Source organism: Nansenia antarctica (assembly GCF_963989245.1).
Source record: "Nansenia antarctica genome assembly, chromosome: 10".
Taxonomy (NCBI): Eukaryota; Metazoa; Chordata; class Actinopteri; order Argentiniformes; family Microstomatidae; genus Nansenia; species Nansenia antarctica.
Window position 1 is genome coordinate 15,951,889 of NC_137680.1, and position 22,500 is coordinate 15,974,388.

Here is a 22,500-nt window from a genome sequence, read left to right on the forward strand (position 1 = left end):
ATTGAAGTCACACGTCTCTGCCCCCCTTTACCTGACGCCAGCCTCCCTAGTGTGAAGCCAGGAGGAGGACAAGGGAAACTCCCTACCCCTTACACACACACACACACACACACACACACACACACACATACCACCACCACCCCCCCTCTTCTTCCCAGGTGGCATGAGAAGACGAGGAGGGGTGGTGGTGGTTGGTGTGTGTGTGTGTGTGTGTGTGTGTGTGTGTGTGTGTGTGTGTTACTTCTACTTCTTACCACGCTGGCCCACATTGGACCCACAAGTGTGAGAGTGTCTCAGAGACATCAAAGCTAGGAGGGGGTGAGAGCACAGTGCTGCAGGGAGGCGGGGGGGAGACCCAAACTGTGGTTCCCCTCCTCAGGGTTCAGACCAGGGTTCTTCACACGTGACCCCCCCACGCCCGAGAAGAAGGCACGGTTACCTGGGCGACCGGCGTGTTTGATCTCCCTCCTCCTCTGCCGTAGCGGCAGCGCGAGCGTGTGTGTGTGTGTGTGTCTGTGTGTGTGTGTCTGTGTGCGTGTGTGTCTGTGTGTGTGTGTGTGTGTGTGTGTGTGTGTGTCTGTGTGTGTGTGTGTGTGTGTGTGCCCATGTGTGAGTGTGTATCTGTGTGTGTGTGTCTCTGTGTGTGCGCGCCTGTGTGTGCGTGTGTGTGTGTGTGTGTGTGTGTGTGTGCGCGCCCGAGCAGTGTCAGACCTTGATCTCCCCAGTTTAGCCAGAGCTAATGGAGGCTGACACCTGAGAAGGCCCCAGTCAGCCTGTTTAGATTAGGCCCCGACTCTAAAGGTATGTGAAAGCCATTCCACCTCTGGGGGTTGGTCCTGTCTCCTGGCCTGCCTCTGACAGTGCTCCGTGAGGAGGGAGTGTATAGGTCTTTGATTGAAGCGAAGGTGTTCCTAATAAAAACACCCGTTTTGCACACGTCACCCCCCCCCCCACCCCCCCCAGAACAAGGCCCTCTTTTGATATCCCACAGCAGTTGGCGGAAGTGCCACCACCTTTCTCTCGTTAATCGATATTTCCGCGTTTGTATTATAGTTATTTTTCCCCTCATCCCGGCGCAACGGTAAGCTTCGGTAAGTTACCTTTGAAGGTAACAACTTAAACGTGGCGGTAAGGCCAGTTAAGAGGCCGATGGTGCTCTCTGGATAATCTGTAGGAGACGGACGTAAAGTGTTAAAGAGGTGGAACCCCCCAGTACGCGGGGAGTGAGAGGTCTTTATCATGGTATCATATTCGGTTCGGTATTTTTGGGGGGGGGATTTAAGAGCCATCAAAGAAGGATTTGCAGCTTCGGCCTATAGGACTTATAAGTCCATCTTTGCTTGTAAATAGTGATGATGTGTTTTGTTGTTGAGGTTTGGTTTCATCTCCCTCTTACCTCCTCGACCTGAAGACTGGAAACACATGGAGCTCCGCGGAGGCCGACCGCTAACACCCCCCGAGTTCTTTAAGAACTGAACTGAGAATAACGACACGGATGTACATGTGGCCGTATAACGCTGAGCGTTTTGTTTTATTAGGGTTCTGCAAAAGATTCATCTTTTGACACCGTTCCATCACCATAAAAGATGATCTGCTCCGACGAACGTTGGACAGAGCAGAGGGGGGGGGGGGGCTACACAGATGTGGGCTGGCGAAACGGGAGGGCGATCTGGGGACTGGACGCCTGCTGTGGCCCCTACTCTGTCTCTCTCCCTCCCTCTCCCTCTCTCTCTCTCTCTCTCTCTCTCCCTCTCTCTCTCTCTCTCTCTCTCTCTCTGGAGGCCCTGAGGGAGAGGTCCTGCAGAGTTCATCTAAAGGGATCCAGCTCGCTCCACTCGGCGCTGGTGTCAATAGGCAGGGAGAAAGTGAGAGAGCTCTCCTCGAGGACTGTGTAGTATGATTCATACAAGACAAGTGTGAGGAAATGTCTCTATGTGTAACCTCAGAACTGTCACAGTCGAAATGTCGTCCGATGATGAATGCGGCGCTATTATTTATGTATCGTAGCGCACAGTGTGTTAAGTTACCAAAATGAGATTTCAATTTCAGCAGTTATTGTATCACTAATTGCATCAGTGAAAGTCCTGGGCTCTAGGCCATTGAGAACAAACAGAATACACCCAGAAATCGTTTATTTAAAAAAAAACTAATGTAATATACTGTTTTTACAACTTTTTTTAAACGATCTGAAATCCAGATTCTCCTGCAGCGCATTGGCTCTCCTATAAAAGGTGGGCCAGTGTACCATTCACCTGGGTTCAGCCAGTCGTATCGGTAGCATCCCTCAAGCCACTTAAACAGCACAGGTGGACAGCTGACAGATTAAAAAGGTAATAAAATCCCCTGCAGAAGTGCCGTGCCTCCCGTGGAGCTGGGCCCCCCCCCCCCCCCCCCTAATCAGAAGCAGCTCTCTCCCTCCGTACGCGGCCAGGCCGGGCCGGGATAGGCCAGGCCCGCTCCAAGGTGATCCGAAACAGCTTTACATGGTTAGGGGGAGAGGGAAAAAAGGACTAGATGAGCAGCACATGAGCTATTTATTTTCGCCGCTGGAAAGTTTCCTGGTGATAACTGAACTGGAAATGATAAGCTACACTGCACAGCAGATTTCTCATCCTCCTCCGTCCAGCCACCCCCCCCCCCCCCACCTCCTTAACCCGTCCCCCCTCCGGCCTCACTTCCCCTGGGTTAGATGAGACAGCAGTGGGCAGGAGGCATGTGCTTCTGTTGGCTGCGTTCCGCCACATGTCCGCTTGTGCTTTTACCTGTGGAGGAGACTGCTAAAGCCTTAAATCCACTCAGCATGGATGCCTTGATGAGGACACGAAAAACAGCTGCAGTTGTTTGGGGGGGAGGAGGGGGTGGCAGGGGGGGGGGTTGAGGGTTGAGGAAGGGGGAGGAGGTCAGATTCCCGCCTCATCATGACAAAGTGGAAAAATGGGATAATGGAAGCGGTGTAAAAAGCGTGAGTTAATTCGTCTGTCTGTGTAAATTTCAGTGGAGTGTTTGAAGGCCCGAACCGAACGCAGAGAAAGACGTAGGGTTTATAGTTGGCGGGGAGAAAAGGGGCTCTATTCCGCCGTGTCACGTTAGCATGCTAACATCAGCCAGTTTGTGTTAAACGGACTATGCTCCGCGCCTCCAGACACGTCGGCGGTGACAGCCAACCAGCTGGGCTTTAGCAGGTCTTTGCATGCGAGGCTCTCGGTGATTAGATGGCGATGAGTTCAAAGCCCATAAGCCTGTCTTAGATGTGGTCCAGCGTCTCAAGGGTTAAAACAAGATCATGATCAGCAGCCTGCTGCTCCGTATCAGATTAGTATTCTGTATCTTCAGTAAGGTTATGATAATAGAATACTGTATGCCTCTATTATTATATATACACACACACACACACACACACACATACAATCTCTCTTTCACACTCACTGTCGCACACACACACAGACACACAGACAGAGTGCACATAGTGCATGCAGCGCTTCCACAGAGCGCCCAGACGGGAGGAGAGAGAGAGAGAGAGAGAGAGAGAGAGAGAGAGTGTCGTATGTTTGTGCAGTATATCACCACACAGTGAGGAAACATTGTACAAGAGCAGTAAAGTCATGTTTTTATCACTTGTCCAAAGACATTCCAGTCTCTCTCCTGCCGTACGGTACTTCAGTCTCCACTTCATAAATGTTGGTAACGGTGAGCTTCTCCCATCAGAAGGAGGGGCCGGGCCCGGGCCAGGAAACCCAGTGAGTGTAGAGTGACCCATTGGCTAGGAACTCCCTCTCCTCATTCAAACTGACAGCTCCCCTTATGCAACCCCCCCCCCCCCCCCACCCCCCATAAACAATGATTAATTGTTATACAGTGGATGTTCATTCAGTAAAGTAGTAAAGCTTACATTCGACAACATCTGTAAAGAACGTAGAGGGTAATTTTTACTTCATTAATAAAGCTCCTCTGTCAACACCTTCCTGAACACCCTATATTGAAACCCTCTCTCTCTTTCTCTCTCTCTCTCTCTCCCTCTCCCCCCTCTTTCTCCTGGTTTACAGCGGAGCTGAACGTAGAGCTCTCCCGGCCCCTGAAAGTCAACCCCACGCTGGCCAAGCTGGAGCAGGCCAAGGCCTACCTGAGGAAGGTTGTCCCCGAGGCCCTCTGGGAGCCCAGCAGACCCTCCTCCTCCGCCACCCCTCAGTCCTCCCCCGGCCGGGCCTCCGCCCCCCGGACCCCCCCTCGCTCAGACGGTGCCCCCCCCTCTGCCCTGGGGAGGGACAGCGCCCTGAAGACCCTGGCGCCCTTCCACAAGGTGTCCCTGCGCACGGCCCAGATCGTGGTCGTCATGGAGACGGAGGCCCACCCGGCCCGGCCCAGCGTGACCTGGTCCGTGTCGGCCATGACCGGCAGCCTCAACATGAAGGCCGGGCCCAAGCTGGACGGTGAGTCTCTTATTTCTGCTCAGTGTTTTCTCACTGTTAGAAAACTTCAGCTCCATTTTGTTCAAGCACTTCAAGGCCGGGGGTTCCCAGTGTGGTCGAAGCCCCACAACGTTCACATTCAACTTAGAGCCTAGGAGGGATATCCACAGTTGACGTTGTCTCAGGGCAACTCCAGGTTCCCTCCACCCCAGTCCTTTGAGGGATACTCAAAGAGGCAGGGCTTGAAAGCAGAGCCACCGCGCTATTACCTGAAAGACACCCCCAGCCCATGATTTGACCCCGAAAAGCCAGAGTTTTGTTTTTATGAACCCCAATAAGGAAATCCAAACCCCTGTCATCTGACCTTCCAGGCTTTTTTGCTGGGAGGGGAAATATCTCAGCGGTAAGCCACAACAAAGTCTGCCTGATAGAGCGCAGGAAACATCCCACGTTGCATCACTGTCATGTGTGCTCTAGCCCGTAACCACGACGTAACCATGAAAGAATGACCTGTTCCTGTTCAAACGAGATCCCATGTCCTCCAGCGTGTTGGCCAGAGAGAGGTAGAAGTCAATTAACAGAAACGCTGCTGTGGTTCAGGAGTGGCTAATTTTCTCTCTCTCTCTCTCTCTCTCTCTCTGAATTTAGCTCTGCTGTTTCCATGTTTATTGATTAACATGTGGTGTTTTTATGTCTCCAACAGATTTGTCAAGGTTACGTATGCTATATTGAGAGACGTTGAGAAAAACCAAAGCGCTCGCTTCCAATATAATTTCTTCTGTATGTACGTACGTAAAGCCGCCATCGGCCAAAAACAACCGCAGCATTGTTTTTGCATTCGCACATAGAGCGGCTCTGTCACTAAACAGTACAGTGAGATGTTTTTGTTGGTTTCGGGACCAAAGCCCACTCTTTATCATTGCCCCGGTGGGCCCAAGATAAATGCTGGCATTGTCAACCTGAAGGCAACAGCATGGGATGGGTAATACGCTGTCCTCGGATCTGGAAACACAGATTCACTTCCATTCTCTTTACCACAAGAGCAGAGGGGGGGGGGGGGGAGTAGGTGGGCGGAGACGGACCGAAGTTGGGCTCTTAAACGCATGCATCTGTTATACAGATGTTATTATATAGGGTTACTTCAGATAAAATGAATTAATTTAATTTAATTAAAACCTCAACAATTTGCACTTGTTTACTTGAATCTACATAACTCCACAATGAGACAATACTTGACGCTGCGGCCCCGCTCTGATTTTCACCAGCTTTTCAGCTCTCATTGTCGTTTGATGTGTTGTCTTTGATAAACACAGTTGAAAACACTCTGCCTGCAAAACAATGGAAAAACTAGCAAACGAGGAGAGACAATTGTGTTCGTATGAAAGCTAACCCCCCCCCCCCCCCCCTTGTTTCACATGACTATTTTTAGCCCATAGCCTTCTCAACATCGCCGCTGTCTAACAGAGATTTATCACTATGTGTTCTCTCTTGTTGTTTACTATAAACACAGCGTCCGTTGGGTTTGGTTACAGGAGTCTCTGGTGTTTATTGAACCCCGGTGCCGCATTCCTTCACTCTCCACTGAGTGAGGAGCTCCGTGGCCTCGGTGCATCGGTCATCAGGGCCCACATCAGCATGAAGCAACAGTTCAGAGGGTTCTTTAGTTTCTCGCTTTTCTCTTTTTCTTTATTTTTTCCCCTTTTTTTTTTCGCACAAGGGATTAAAGAAATGATTGTGAAGTGAAGTGCTAGAAAGCTAATGCCGTCGTCATGTGGGATTATTGGAGGAGAAGTTTATCATGTGAGATCACTTTCACTGCATTCTTTAATGCCTCAGAGTAGCAGGATGTGTTGATGTCTGGCCTCCGCTTTGATTGACGAGTGGATGGATATGACATCATGGGGGTGTGGCAGCTCGTAGAAAACACTGTCAGCCCACCTGAGGCCCGAGGTACAAGAGCAACAGAACTCTGTGTTCAGATTCAACATTTTCTGTTATGTCTTACAGCTAAAATTACGTTTTTTTTACGTGATTTAAATCGTTTTCTAGACTGTTAACTTAATTCCTAGATATGTACCTACTACTGCAGTTAACAAATATGGTGTTTTTCAGAAAAAAAATTATTAGATTTTTTTCATGGAAATGGAGATTAATGTCTCAGATGACAAACAGATGAATACATCCACTGGTGTAGTTTGTGCTGTAGTAGCTCAGGTTCAGATCTCAGAAACAGATACCTTGGAATTCTATGATTATAAAGGTAGGGGTTCCCATACGTGCATTTTACAGTTAAGGTTGCCTCCATAACTCAGTGAGAATTATACACAAGGGAACGGCTGTACATGAGTGATTGGAGACAGGAAAGCCTACCATTTCTCTGTTGGCCCTCAATGGCAGAAATAGATTAATGGACGACTGCAGCCCAAAGGATGCCACCGGGGGCATGGGAGAGCGGGACGCGGGGGGAATGGAGAGAAAGAGAGAGCGAGAGTAGAGACTAGACTTGAGGTCCCAGGGAGAGGGGGGGGGGGCAGGTCTTGGTTGCGTCTCCTCTGACACCCTGTCAGAAGCAGCATAAAGCCAGCCCACGGTGAGGTGAAGACCTTGTCCGCCCAGGGAACATCTGGGGGTTTTATACGTAGTCATGGCATACCTCTGCCAGTGAAAAGATGGAGTAAAAGGGGATTAAGTTGACAGTGAAGTGTGTTACTGGATCTCGTGATAATGAAAAGCAGTGGAACCTAAATTCCTCCCGACGGTCCCCAAGGTGGAGGTGCATTTATAGTTCAATGAAGTAAAGAAGAAGAAGAAAGAAAAAAAAACAGAAGAGGAAAGAACAGATGTCCCTGGGTCCCTGAAACAAGACCCTCCCTAATCTCTCAGCTAGCCGTCAGAGGGACCTGCCCAAGGAGCCCCCCCCCAGCCCCATACAGGACCCCTCCTCCACCCCACCATCCCCAGCCCCATGCAGGACCCCTGACAGTGATTTACTCCTCTAGACTTGTAAAGGAAAACTTCTGCCCAGGGAACAAAGCGAAAATGCTACCATTAATTATTTATGGCTTTTTTCATGTGTTATTTTGTTTCGCAGAGCCTGGCGTTTTGAATTACGATTATGTCAGTTTGTTTATTCTGGTTAAAGAAAGCCATTCTCCTCTATTAATCATATTAATTTGTTTCAATAGCAAGGGAAAGCAGGGCAGAGCTGAAATTGAAAAGATTTATATTTGGAAACATACCCTGCTGTGTTTTGGCAAGCTCAACTTACTGTAGATTTTTTTTCAGTATTAATAAGAGAATTGTGTTTGAAGAAAAAAAAACTCAAACAAGGTGAAAGTTGCTAATACATATGGTTTCTGAGCCGAGACAGAGACCGATGTTGTAGTAATATGTTTAATAAAGGAGACTGGAGGAGTTGGGTGGATAGCAAGAAGGCTTGAGTGCAATTACTGTACCAACAGCAACGTGCATGTACACCATGAAGAGAAGCAGTTTAACTACAGAGGTATCTCACAGAGCCAGACAATGTAACTCGGAATATTGTATATACTGTGGCCCGGTCGGGTGGTCCAGTGGTCTACAATGCACATATAACGCTCATGTCGGCATGGGTTTGAATCCGGCCCATGCCCTGCTGACATGCCTTCTCTTTCTTACTTTCCTGTCTATCTGCACTATCTCTGTCCAATAAAATGAAAACTACCACACTCAGAAAAAAATAATAACCTAAAATAAATATAATAATATAGCGTATACTACTACACTGCATACTACACTGCAGTCTAGAGGCAAGAGTACTGAACAAGAAAGAATAACCAACAACCTACAGTAAACCCACGATTTCACTGTAGGATCGTTTAGAATGATGATTCTGCAAAAGAGCTGTTTAGCCCTTTTCCGCTCATGAGTGATTGCTTCTGTCTGACATGGAACATTCCTCTCTGTGTGTTGTAGTCATTTTGGTGAGTGTCCCTATAGGCAGGAGATAGCGTTGTATCACATTCAGCTTGCCCCGGGACAAAACAGACTTGGGGGCTGTTCTCGGGAGTTTGGTAATTCTATCAGGACCCTCCTTAATTGATTGCAGTTTGTTAAGGCGGGAGGATGAATTATGTACGTGGTGGTCAGATAACGTCTGCCAGAGAGAAACCGACATCCTAAATCAAACCGGATTCTGTGATTAGCCAAAGATGTATTTCAAATCAAAATGATTTCCATTTGCTCCTGTCACGAGTAGGAACCAGTTATCTGCCAGACGGTCGTATATCAGGCGGGGTGTGAGCTGAGCTGCGGCCCCGGTCTCCCGTCCAAGATAGCAGAGCAGTTAGCTCAGCCTTCAGGGTGGCGAGACACAGGACACCCCGCGGTCCACGCCGTCCCATCGCACAGAGCTTACCGTCCCGCTGTGCCGCCGTCGCCCACGCACGGATACTGTATGCCCCCCAGGATTACCTTAAAGCCCCCTCCCCCCCCCCCCCGCTCTGTTGATCACATACAGTTGCTGCCTTCGGTTCGATGGCGAGAGGCTGGCTCCTTCCACCAGGATCCGTTTCATTTCCTTGGGAGCCGTGCCTCCCAGTGAGATAGTTTTCCAAACTCAAAACACATTAACTGAAGAAAGACGGAGCCACCTCGAATACCCCCATAACAACAGCTGCCCCTTTAGTGGTACAGTGTGTGTGTGTGTGTGTGTGTGTGTGTGTGTGTGTGTATGTATGTATATGTGTATGTGTATGTGTATGTGTATGTGTATGTCTGTGTCTGTGTCTGTGTCTGTGTCTGTGTCTGTGTCTGTGTGTGTGTGTGTGTGTGTGTGTGTGTGTGTGTGTGTGTGTGCGTGCGTGCGTGCGTGTGCACGTGTGTGCACGTGTGTGCATGTGCACACGTGTGTGTGTGTGTGTGGGTGCGCGCGCGTGCGTCTATGGCTTTTCCATATGGGACGCCCCCATGGTTCACGGTGGCGTCTAGAGAGCGTTCTCATGTTCACTCTGGGATCACAGGCGACGCTTCTTCTACTTGGATTTCAACACCTACAGCGAAGAACGTACAGTACAGTAAGACAAACGACGTGTCCAGTTAGAGACGCTATGGTGCATCCATCTAGATTAGAGCGTACGGACATGCTAAAGCACAAGTACTCTAGATCTTAAATAAGACAATAGACTTTAGATTCAGCTTGGTTTTTCTGTCTTATTCTCATGTACACCGTCCCAACTACCTCTGCTCCATGTCAAACTGAACTAGAAGTGAACCCTGCTGACTCACAAAGAAACAACAACATCAACATGGCCCGCAACTTGCCTGGACTATAAAATTGGATTACGCCTGGCTAGAAAATGTGTAAAAGCAACCCTCACCCCCCACCCCGCTCCACCACCAATAAAAGTGAAATGAAGTTGTGTTCGCTTTGTAATGGATTAGAGCAATAACTGTAGCTGTGTGTTTGAAGTGAAGTGAGCGTTTTAGGACCAGGCCCCTGGCTGTGTTTCCCCCCACCTCCAGCCAGGCTGCCTGCAGTAAAGTGGGATGTTGCCGTCATGTCCAGAAATCGCAGCCTGCTACACGTCCCTACGTCCCCTGCTCTAACTCTACACAGGCCAGGCCGAGGCCTCCTGGTCCTCTGGTGCTGGGGAGAGAGGGAGAGAGGGAGAGAGGGAGAGAGGGAGAGAGAGATGCGTTAATGCTCTTAAGGATGACCACAGAGGAGGCTCTTCTTGCCAGAGGATCTGATTTCAACCATGTGGCAAAACTATTTAGTGATTGGGAATATTAAATGAAATTCAGGAAGCTTCCCTCTCTCTCTCTCTCTCTCTCTCTCTCTCTCTCTCTCTCTCTCTCTCTCTCTCTCTCTCTCTCTCTCTCTCTCTCTCTCTCTCTCGCCTCTCTGTGTGCCAGGGTCAGCGTAGCCTCTGTGTGTGCAGGCCGCCGAGGATCGGATGGTCGCCGGCTGTCCGTTCGACTCACGCGTCCACACTCGACGGTCTAACCAGAACTACGGAGCTCCGAGTCCGAGGGCAATTTACTGCCGTTACTCCGGCATTCTCCCCCCCAGACCACATGATAATTTGCTGGAATGCCGGAATACGAGCTCCGCTCCCGCTGTGGACAGTACTAATTTTAACGGCTATTTCTGTCTCTCTCTCTCTCTCTCTCTCTCTGCCTGTGGCACCGGATCAGAAGTGCAACCAGGGGCGTACTGGGACCGCTCCGCAGCGGCGTCTCTGGGGACACGCATTTGGTCATCACGTTTGGCGAGGAGCGCAGATTTTTCCCCCCTCTTAAACCACTCCCAATTAGTGATATTATTAAGATTGTCATCACTGCAGCTGCGTTTTTACACAACGATGCGTGCGCTGCTGTGGTCAGCTGTGCAATAAATGACACATCGTGGAAGAACTCGAGTACGGGCCAGTTAGGCCAGAACCCTGCTGGGACGGGCCGGTGATATCCACAGAGCGAGGCCTGCGAGGGAGTTCCCCTCTCCTCATGCCCAGCGCAATTAGAGGAGTCGTCAGGAGAATAAAACAGTATCTACTGTTTAAAAGCCTGCTTGCTGTGCATGGGAAACTCTGGAGTGTGTCTTATGGACACCAGTAAAAAACGTAGTCAGGTCAACTGGCCTGTCAGATTCTCACACTTTACATTGAATTGCCTCTCTACCAACATTGTGTTGCTCTACATATAGTTATCGATGATTATATAGTTATAGTTATAGATGATTATATGGTTATAGTTATAGATGATTATATAGTTATAGTTATCGATGATTATATGGTTATAGTTATAGATGATTATATGGTTATAGTTATAGATGATTATATGGTGTACTTGAGCAAAGTTTGTTTTATTACTACCCAAAGTGGAAACGTAGAAACAGTCTGTGTTCAACTTGTGTAATAACACAAACAACTTTGTTACGATTGCAATTACAAAGCAATCACCGACGGAATATGAAACGTAATGTTAATACTAACATTATAATAACATTACTATTGCAATCACAGATTTACTACTTGTAATCAGATGTTCCTCCTCTGTGCTGTGTTGTTTACCCACCTTGGGGTGCCGCTCCGCTCTGACTGGGCTGTGTAGCGACCCCGGGGTGCAGCTCTGCTCTGGGGCGCAGCTCTGCTCTGGGGCGCAGCTCTGCTCTGGGGTGCAGCTCTGCTCTGGGGCGCAGCTCTGCTCTGGGGTGCAGCTCTGCTCTGGGGCGCAGCTCTGCTCTGGGGCGCAGCTCTGCTCTGGGGCGCAGCTCTGCTCTGGGGTGCAGCTCTGCTCTGGGGCGCAGCTCTGCTCTGGGGTGCAGCTCTGCTCTGGGGCGCAGCTCTGCTCTGGGGGCGCAGCTCTGCTCTGGGGCTCCTCGCCAACCGCGGGGAGGAGCTCCCTTCGTTCCGTGTCTGTTGTCTCCGTTCTGTCAGAACAAGGCCATCGTCCAAAATGAAAGCAAGGCAAAGCCCTTGGTTATTGTAAACAGCAGGACCAAAACAAGTGGTGGAGCTTAGCATGAGCTCCCCTGGTCCCTGCTCTCTGGTTCTCAGGCGCAGTTTAAAGGCCCATTAAAAGAGTTTGTTCTCAGGACATATTACTCATACAGGAAAGAGCGTCCAAGTGTGTTGCTGACCAGAGGAGCACTTTCATGTCAGCGAGTGGTGGAGGGGCTTTATGGAGATTTATGAGTTCAGCGGGCCATCGTAGCCGAGGTCCACCACTCTCCTGTCAGAGGCCGGATGGGAGACTTAGAGAGACGGAGACTTAGCACTGTCCTTGTTTACCAGTGTTTGTCTGGCCCTCACAGCTCACTTTGTGAATGACTGGGCCTCTGCTTTTCATTAGGTTGGACGGTGAATCTCCCCTCTCTCCTGTTGCTAACTCTCTCTCTCTCTCCCTCTCTCTCTCTTTCTCTCTCTCTCTCTCTAATCTCTGGTATTTACAAAGCTATGTTTAAAAAATCAGCATCTTGAACGTTATGCTCCCAGGGTAGGATTTGTTTTTGTGCATGTTCACACACAATTGCACACAGGGTACATTAGAATCCCTGTGTCCGTCTGCCAGCTCTGCCAGGGCCTTTGAAGAAGTAAACAGAGCCTTGTCTAGTCTTAAGCCAGTGGAGAAGCACATGTTGGAGGGCCGGAGTGATCCTGACGATGTGTACGTTCTGTGTGATCCCTCTCTAGACCCAGTCCATGCCGCCTCTCTGCTGCTGGAGCTGCAGGACGCGCTGCTGAGGACGGGGCTGAAGGACCGCAGTCGCCTGCTGCTGGGACCCTTCTCCTGCAGCGCCGCCCTGGAGGCCAAATGGTGTCGGCACAGCGGCAGTCCCGGGCCAGAGCCGGGGGCTCCCAAACTACTGCTGGACCTGAAGGGGGGTCTGCTGCAGGTGACGTGTTCCCCCATGTCATCGCATCCTTCCCCCCTGCCGTAGCTTCAGTCCTCTCTCCCTGTCCTCCAATGACCTCCAGTGAACTGGTGTTCCCATCTTCACTCCTTCTCCATCTCCTCAGCCTTTGGTGTTCTAAACCTTCTCCATCTCCTCAGCCTTTGGTGTTCTAAACGCAGAGAAGGGGAGGAGGTAGACTAGCTTGTCTTGTCATAGATGAGTTCCTTGACAAGGATGATGATGATGATGATGATGAAAGATGTTGTTCCTGTTGTTACAATGTCATCGTGGTGTGTGAGTAGCGTTGATCAGTTTCTAGGTAACTAATTTGTATATATTTATTATTTAATTTATGTTATTAGGATGTTGGCTGATACCTTTATTGGTGCATCAGGTCATTGCACTCAGTGTTGGTCCTCACTGTGGGATGAATACAGTTAGGATTGCTAAGTTTGGGAAACTTTCCATATGGAAACTTTTGGAAATTATCGGAAAGTTGCCCAAACTTACAGGATTTTTGAAACCCTATATACAGTCAAACCTGTACCCTAATTCACTGTTACTAGGAATTCAACCCTCTTAGGTTATCTGCCCCTTATTTTTATTGTTATCTTTATGGTTACCGTAGTTGTTTTATGGTTATCTTTATGGTTACCGTAGTTATTTTATGGTTATCTTTATGGTTACCTTAGTTATTTTAAAATGTAAAAATGTGCCAGCTGTGTGCGGAGGTGGAATGTTACATAACGCACACAGAAAAGTCCCTTTTGGTATGACTGTGTGTGCGTTACTAGTATTCCACATTACTTCAGGGAAAAACCTCTTGGTTTCCATAATGCTTTTATTGCGTGCCATTAACAGAAAGATCAGTCGCTACTCAACACTTAATACAGAATCATACATTTCCTTTTGCAAATATGGGCGTTTGTGGGGTTTCAATCAAATCCTGTACAAAAACCACTGGAATTCCTTCCGATCTGTCTCGAAAAACCTGAAAAATCCCCCGTATTTTCCCTGTTTTTCGATTTAGTCACAATCCACCAGCGCGAGCTCCATGTGTGAAGTGTTTTTTGACTCAGAGATTCCTGCCCTTCCAGCCAAACCCTAGACTGGCTTTCATGGGAAAAGGGGAATACCGCTGGTTAAGCCGGCAGGCTCCATCTGACGACAAGGGTGACCCTGCCTCTCTCTCCCCGCAGGTCTTCTGGGGACAGGAGCATCTGAACTGTCTGAGGCTGGTACAGGAGCATCTGCAGGCCTACCTCCAGAAGGGCGGAGCAGCAGAGACGGGGCCAGAGGACAGACCCTGTGACGCCCCGCCGCCCCCCTCCCCGGGGCCCGCCTCCCCCAGGACGGAGCACAGCTCAGACGACCTCCGCACCGGCCTGTTCCAGTACATCCAGGACTCAGGTAATCCATCAAGCACCGCAATCAATATGGCAACGTTTCAAAAACACAACAAATATCCCCCCAAAAAACAAACCACAGAATTAGGGGGGGGGGGAGTCATGTGGTTTCGAAAACCACATATGACGCTCCGCCATGTCAGCTAATGAGTCCGGAGTCTGATTGATAACAACACATAAGTCAGGGGAAGAAAAAGCACCGGTCAGTTGGAATAACAAACACCATGGGGTGCTGTGGTCTCCGTGAGAGAGACAGACGCGGCCTGCCTGGTTCCACTCTAGAGGGAAGCAGTGTTTGTTGTGCACCTCCCTGGGCAGAGGACCGTCCTCTGTACGCACATGTACGCACGCATGAGGCAGATCAAACCTTTCCCATGCCTTGTAAGCTATCTCCCCCTGTCAGCTGTGGTCAAGCTCTCCACCGGGCTATGTTTGTTGCATTGTTCCAACGGGCTTTGATGCATTTAATACGGCTGTTTCTTTAAAGAAGGAGGCTTTCCAGTAGTAAACGAGGAAAGGGGATCTGTTTGCAACATGTTGTGAACAGGGGCACGGGGCTCCGGAGAGTTAGTGGGAGCACAGTGAGCGCGGTGCCCTGGGAGGCAAGGTGGGGAACAGCTGGGACTCTCCGGAGAAGCCGGTTCAAATGGACACGAACGAAAACAAAAGCATGAAAGCAGCTCTCCTCATCCACGACACAGCAAACAAAAGCCGCGCGACTGTGAAAACAATATATTGTTCACCTTCAAGTGGGCTGCAGATCGCTTCACATGAAAGGCAAATAAGCTACAGTCAAATAGGACGGCCTAGAACACATTTTCTGGAACGAGAAACCCTGTGTTTGCTCCCTTGGGGGACAAGCAAAGCAGCAATTCCGCGCTTGACTTTCTCTCAAATAAACATGAACCATTTTCCAAAGGACTTAAATCCCAAACAACAGCCATGACTAACATCAGCACGACTGCTCAAAGCATACAGCCACCCTTCTCTGCAGTATCTCAGCTCCAGTCTGTCTATAGGCCTACAGAACAGTCCTAGGTCTGACCACTAACCCTCCCTCTTTCCTGTGTCTCTGTCCCGCAGCCTCTCAGAAGCTTCCGGCTTCCTACGAGGTGGTGTTCTACAACGAGACAGACGACAGCCCGGGGGTGATGCTGTGGCGCTACCCAGAACCCCGGGTACTGACCTTCGTCAGGATCACCCCCGTCCCCTTCAACACCACAGAGGACCCGGACATCAGCACCGCCGACCTGGGGGACGTGCTGCAGGTTGGTAGACACACCACTGGAGGAGGAGGGGGTGGGGGGGGGTGGGGGCGAGAGAGAGAGGGGAGGGTTATGGGGGAGAGAGGGAGGTTTGGGGCTGGAGGAGAGGGGAGGAGGGGGAGGGGGGGGGGGGGGTTAGGATGGGAAAGGAAGCCACATATCACTTTCTCCATTTCCCCCCCCCAAATTCATATTAGTTCTCGGGAGGGAGGGAGTAAAGATGAAGTGGTTGTTGTACGGTCGGGCGCGCTGCCACGACGGTCGTCCCTCTGCGCCTTCTGAAAATAAGCACGCTGCGGTTTCAGACACGCCGTTGAATGACAGAGACCCTTCGACATACCACCTGTTTTTATTTTTTTGAACACGCGTAATACACAACAGCATCACCGACAGCTGCCGAAATCATTTCTCGCTCAGTAGTGTGAATACCCAGGTTCCTGTGCCCTAGATGAGGTTATATCTTGGCAGCCATTGTTGCATGGCTGCAGGGTCTGCGGGGGCCTCCACAGGAGAGGGGAGGGGGGGGGGGGGGTTTGGGGGTTGGAGGGGGGGGGACGACACACATATCTTTCTCCAGCAGCAGAAGCACACCGCCCGCCTGCGCACTACTGGATTCCTTCAATCATCTCATCTCGATCATTTCCCCCGACTGCTCCATGTGTCCAAGCAGAGACACTGAAAGGTTACAAGGTGTTGCAGATGTTTGGCCACCGCTCCGGAGCGCCGCAGCTGTGAAGTCTATAAACGAGCTCACAGCCCACAAGATGATTGGCTCTCTGATGCATAATGTTACAGTAGTGGTGGGGTGGAGAGGAGGGGGCGTAGGGGGAGGCTGGGGGGGGGGGGGTGCTAGGTGATGCTCACTGGTGCCTTTGTAAGAGGATACCTGTGAAATGTATTTCTCCCAGGGAGGAGATTTCTCTCGTCACTCGACGAAACGGGAGAGTTGCTGGAACGCCGCGTTGGGCCTGACAGGAGACACAGGGAGCTGTTTGGCCCCCCCTCTCTCCTGCTCATCCCAGTCCGTCCTCCCCTCCCACCCTCCCTGTCCGCCCCCCCCACCACGGGACAGTGGCGGATCCCCTGTCAGTCAGGAGATGGACGAGGCAGGGGGGGAGGCGGGGGAGATGAGACTGGAGTAGTGTGTGTGTGTGGGGGGGGGAGGGGGGGGGGGTGAGACTGGAGGGGGGCCTGTGATGAACATGTGGTTTCCACATCTCCCTCACTCTGTCTGGCAGGACGATGTCTCTCCTGACAAGTCTTTTAAAGGAAGTCAGGTGTCAGGCATCCATCGAGGAAGGTGCTGAAAGGGGGCGGCTCCCCCCACCATCCATTACGGAGGCCCCCCCTCCCGCCTGTGGGCCAGCGATGGTTCTGTGGAGCTGGGGATAGGCTAAAGCAACTAGCGTGTTCAGTATTGTTTTTAATATCCATGAAAAACACATTTGGATAATATACTGTATATTAAGCCTGCTTTAGTAGTAAAAAAAATTGCAACACAGTGGAATACAATATCATGTCTCAGTGCTTTTTAAAAGAAGTGATTGTTGAGTAATTATGAGACATCGGATCTGTTTTACAGATCTGACACACAGCCCTGCTTGCCTCACATTTTCATACGATTGCTCATGCATCAGTAAGCCAGTCATGAAGGGGGGGGGGGGGGGTATTTGAATATATCCCTTTGTCATTAGCCAGCTCATTGTGATCCCAGATATAATTGATTTCAGTCCCTGGCGCTCAACAATTTTATTTGCTTTTCTTTATATGAAACTTCAAAACGACTCAATTAATTCATTTTTCATTTGATTTCTCAGAGGCCGAAAAAGTCCAGTTACAGGGAACGGAAATGCAGTAATAAAAGTCCAAAAACAGTAATGGCTCCGTTTGCTCCGAAGGAATTTCATTTACTTCTCATGAAGGACGGGGAGAAGAGGAGGAGGGGGGGTGGGGGGGAGAAGGCGCTCGTAATTTCTCAGGGCTCTAAAATTACCATGTGGCCACATGAAGAGAGAGAGAGGGGGCGGGGGGACAGGCAGAACCTCTCAGTGTGTATTCTCTGGCCAGGGCCTCTGTCCTACCTGGGGAGGGAGAGATGCAGGTGAACAGACCACAGCTGGGCTCCTGCCCCCCCTCCCACCTCCCTTACCCCCCACCCCCACCCCACCCAGCTCAGAATAGATGGAGAGAGTTTTCCCGAGCCGAGCCAGGGCCGTTCGCTCAGCCCCGCTGTCCCCAGAGTAGATCGTATTAACATTTTATAAAATCAAGATTTCCTGCATTTAAATAGTTGTGGTTTCACGACTGGTTCCAGTATCTCAAAGGGGAATTTAAACCGCTTCCATTAGTCAAAGCCGAGTTGTTGCCGTGCTGTTTTGGAATACAGTAGGAGGTTCGAAGGGAGGGTGGTGGGTCGGGGGGGGGGGGGGTCGGGGGTGAACGGAGAGGAGAGCACCTTGGTCTTTCATCCAGAGGTTCCCACCTGCAGGGGGGAGGAAGGGGGAAGAGGGTGACTCATTCTCACCTTCTCACCACCGTGTGGTCCTCTGAATCATAAGCAGGTGCTCTCCCTCTCTCTTTTTCCGTCCCCCGCTTTCTTTCTTTCTTTCTTTCTTTCTTTCTTTCCTTTTTCTCTCCTTCTTGCTCTCTGTGGGGTTCTCTAAGCCTGAGAACCAGGGAGTAAACATGGGGAGTGATGATTCACTACCGCTCAGGAAAAAAGGACATAGTGAAGTTGGAGTTGAACTTCAGAGTTTTGGTTTCGGGCTCATGAAACACCCCCTCCTCCCTCAATCAATCACACCCCTTAAATCCCAGAGTTCCCCTCTTTGGGTGTCCTCACCCCCCCCCCCCCCCCCCCCCCGCACAACTCCCTACCCCATGACGCCCACTCTCCCAGTGCAGCATGGCACTGCCATGGGTAACATGGCCTGACATGAACCACCATCCTTTAGTGGCAGCCAATCCCCCTGCAGCTGGTGTTGCTGTCATTGTTATGAGTAACGGCTCCATGATTTTGAGCCTCATTTATTAAGCCCTCTGCTTCTCCACACACACACATATTTTTTTTCTTTTTTATACCCCCAATTTCTCGTTCTCATTAGCAGAAATATGCGACCGTTTTTCGGGGACTTAAATCGAACAAAGTGAGTCAGCGGTTATTACTTCAGAGAAGGAGAGAAGGGAAAGAGAGAGAATCGGATGGCCAAAATATATATTATTTTAGTGGGACAGCATTCAAGCAGGTCTGCATTAGTCACAGTTTAATGCGCTGTAAAAATATGAGTGTCCGTGTGGTTAATTTAAAACTGGAGGAACTTAACACCTCATTCACCAAAACTTCACGTTCAGCGTTTTGCGTTACAAAGTCAAGACAAAAGGCACTAAAAAGATCTCCGAAGCCTGTGTCTCATTCCTGATTTTCCACACTTATTAACGGAACTGTAGATTGGACCGTCTGAGACGTCATACGACATAAGAGTCATTTTAAGAAAATGTTCATTACATCTCCTGAGTAAACATTTGCTCAGGCCCATGTCCATTCAATTTGTCTCCTTGGTGATCGGAGGTAGCGGCGGAAATATTCAGACGTTCACATCAAAGAAATAACAAAAGCCAACGCGGAGAGAGCTGTGAACGTAGCTGGGTGAGAGCTGGGTTAGATCTGGGTTAGCCCTGGGTTAGACCTGGGTTAGACCTGGGTTAGAGCTGTGAACGTAGCAGGGTTAGAGCTGGGATAGACCTGGGTTAGAGCTGTGAACGTAGCAGGGTTAGAGCTGGGTTAGACCTGGGTTAGACCTGGGTTAGACCTGGGTTAGACCTGGGTTAGAGCTGTGAATGTAGCAGGGTTAGAGCTGGGATAGACCTGGGTTAGAGCTGTGAACGTAGCTGGGTTAGACCTGGGATAGACCTGGGTTAGACCTGGGATAGACCTGGGTTAGAGCTGTGAGCGTAGCTGGGTTAGAGCTGGGTTTGGGCTGGGTTTGGGCTGGCCCGTGTGTGTGTGTGAGCTCAGGGGAATCTTGAGTTGCAGGGCCACGTCTGTAGTGATGGATGAGTGACGGAGAGGGAAATCAGATATATAAATACTCTGCATGGCCAGGGCCTCTCTCACTCTCTCTCTCTCACACACACACACACACACACACACACACACTAAAACCCAGGATGTGGAAACCCACATGGTCCGTGTCCACGGCATGTGAACTATTCAGGGTTCCACGTTGTTTATAAGACGCACAATCAGGCAGGGCAGCTTGACACTGTCCAGACAACAACAAAGGCAGGTGCTTCTCCCCCGGCTAATCCAGCCGGTGCTGCAGCAGCCTGGCCGCGGCCCTCAGACAGCCTGGCTGGATGGAACTGGCTTTCCTCTGTCCTGCCTCCCCACCTCCACCACCACCACCACCACCTCCACCACCACCAAGGCCTGTGCCGGAGCGAAGGCGAGAAAAGTCAAACAGGAATGATGTCAACGCACCGATGCAAATGTACAGTCCTGTTCCGTGTTCCATATTTATCACCCACCCACCCGGCCCCCCCGTATGCCGTCATCTACTATATAAGATACCTGGAGAATTGAGCTGGCCGCGCTGTAATGTAATTCTGTGAACTCTCTGTGGAAATCCAGTGGCTTTACTCTCCGGTCGGGTGCAAAACCCTGTCAGGTACAATTATGAGACGTTCCAGGAAAACCTGTGTGGCATTCACATTACATAAGCTGCCTTACCTCATCCATAGCCCTTAACACACACATGCACACACACACACGCACACGCATGCGGACACACATGTACATGCACACACGCACACGTGCGGGCGCGCGCGCACACACACACACACACACACACACACACACACACCCACACACACACACACACACACACACACACACACACCCAGCTCCAGCCCTGTTGACAGTTCCATGAGCTTGGCCCCTGTCCAGCCCCTCTACCAGTACAAGGTAGGATTGTCCTGCTGCCTTCAGGTGCGCTGAGACGCTCCCCCCCGTCACTTCTAATCCGTCACCCGAGGTTCTAGCACAGGTGGCGCGGTAACGGGATACGGCGCGGTCCACACACACACACACACGTGAGAGAAACGAGACACATTGCGTCGCTAAACGCTTCCCCCCTCACCCCCCCCCCCCCCCCCGGTATAAGTTATGCTTCGGTCATGGAGTCGTATGGAGATGAGTTGCCTGCGAACTGCGTCGGAACAGCGTCGGAACCGTTAGGGACGTGATCGAAAACGTGTGAACAAAAACCTTTCACCGGTCCCCCCCCTTGCCAGACAGCGTGACTACGTTTCATCCATCTTCCTGACCGAAGAGCGCTAATATTGCTAGTTTTACGTTCTAATTACGGCACACATACTCTGGTTCGGGAGGGAGGGCCCGACACCGCTCCCGAAGTAGGAAGAGAGTTCCTCTGGTAGCTGATGAAGTAGGAAGAGAGTTCCTCTGGTAGCTGATGAGTAGCAGAGCAGCTGGAGACGCCGTCTGCCGGTAAACGACGGAGGAGGGGGAGGAGGGGGAGGAGGATGATCATCAGTCACTCTCTCTCTCCCGCCCGGGGGCTGAAGTCGTAGCGGCCAGGTGGAATCCACATCAGGGCTCCCCCCCCCTCCACATCTCAGTGGGAGTCTCGGCAGGGGCCACAAGGGGCAATTAGGCCTGATTATTTTTTTTGCTCCTTTTTAAAGAAATGGACGTCGCAAAATATTATTACTAATGTGTGTACTAATGTGCGACCGGCGGGGGGGGTGTGTGTGTTGTTCCGCAGGTGCCGTGTAGCCTGGAGTACTGGGACGAGCTCCAGCACGCCTTCGTCCCCTACCGGGAGTTCAGCCTATCGGAGAGCAGCGCCTGCGAGCTGCAGCTGCCCAGCGTGACGCTGACCAATGAGCAGAAGGAGCTGGTGGCCTCTGACCTCTGGAGGGTCGTCCTGAACAACAACTCGGATGGCAGCGACGAACAGAGGTGAGCTGGCTGCCTTGGCACTGTCCTCACGCACTCATACCCCCTACTGGGTAGGTGGGTGTGTGTGTGAGTGAGTGTGTGTCTGTGTGTGTGTGTGTGTGCATTTGTGTGCACGTGTTAGTCTGTGTGTGTCTGTCTGTGCGTGTGTGTCTCTATGTGCGTGTGTGTACGTGCATGCGTGCCTGTGTGTGTGTGTGTGTGTGTGTGTGTGTGTGTGTGTGTGTGTGTGTGTGTTTGTCGTCCGGTGAGGCAGAGCTCAGCCCGGGCTACGCTGCAGCACAAAAGCTTGCACTGTGTCGCTCCACATCTGGAGCGCAGGAGCAGGGAGCGGGCTTGGAAGCTGTTCAGATCAACCTAATGAGATTTCCCAGCACACCAAGTGCCTGTCAGGGCCGATCCGGATTCCTTCCTGCTTACCTTGAGTGTATCTAATCGGGGGGGAAGCTCACAGGAAGCGGGAGAGTAAAGCCCTTTGGTGTGGCTCATACCTTCCTGGGCAGGGCCGACCTACTAAGCTACACCTCGACAGAGAGCTCTGTCTGACTCTCTCTCTCTCTCTCTCTCTCTCTACCTCTCTCTCTCTCTACCTCTCTCTCTCTCTCTCTACCTCTCTCTCTCTACCTCTCTCTCTCTCTCTTTCTCTACCTCTCTCACAGACACACACACACACACACTCTCTCTCTCTACCTCTCTCTCATGCTCCATTTCTCTCTCTCATGCTCTCTCTCTCTCTCTCTTTCTCTCTCTCTCTCTCTCTCTCTCACTGGGTTTTGGGGGCTTTTTAGTGTAACTGAACTGCCAAGCCCACATTCTGTGTGGGTTTAAGAGCTCCAGAGGAACAGAATGGGAGGAATAAGAAAACATGTAAAAGAAGAACAAAAAAAATAAAAAAAATACCAATCCAGTGCAAAGCTAAATATACATCTGCATTTCATTATAATCATACTGCAAACAGTACATTTCCTTTATGTTGAAATTATTTGTCCTTTTTGATCAAAATTGATTCCCTTCCTTTACTCGCCTGTTTCATCTGCCTTACTTCAGTTTTCTCCAGAAAAAATAACTT

The 22,500-nt window shown here is 50.5% G+C and overlaps 1 protein-coding gene across 1 annotated transcript in view; it reads left to right on the forward strand.

The window, feature by feature from the left end:
• The window catches only part of vps13b (vacuolar protein sorting 13 homolog B), a gene marked incomplete at its 5' end in the record, with an annotated part of 281,095 nt that overhangs the window by 213,180 nt on the left and 45,415 nt on the right, over positions 1-22,500 (forward strand). Inside the window, 5 exon segments of the mRNA XM_080541013.1 lie at positions 4,044-4,427; positions 12,581-12,783; positions 13,983-14,193; positions 15,273-15,457; positions 21,238-21,434. Coding sequence (XP_080397139.1) covers positions 4,044-4,427; positions 12,581-12,783; positions 13,983-14,193; positions 15,273-15,457; positions 21,238-21,434 — 1,180 coding nt within the window.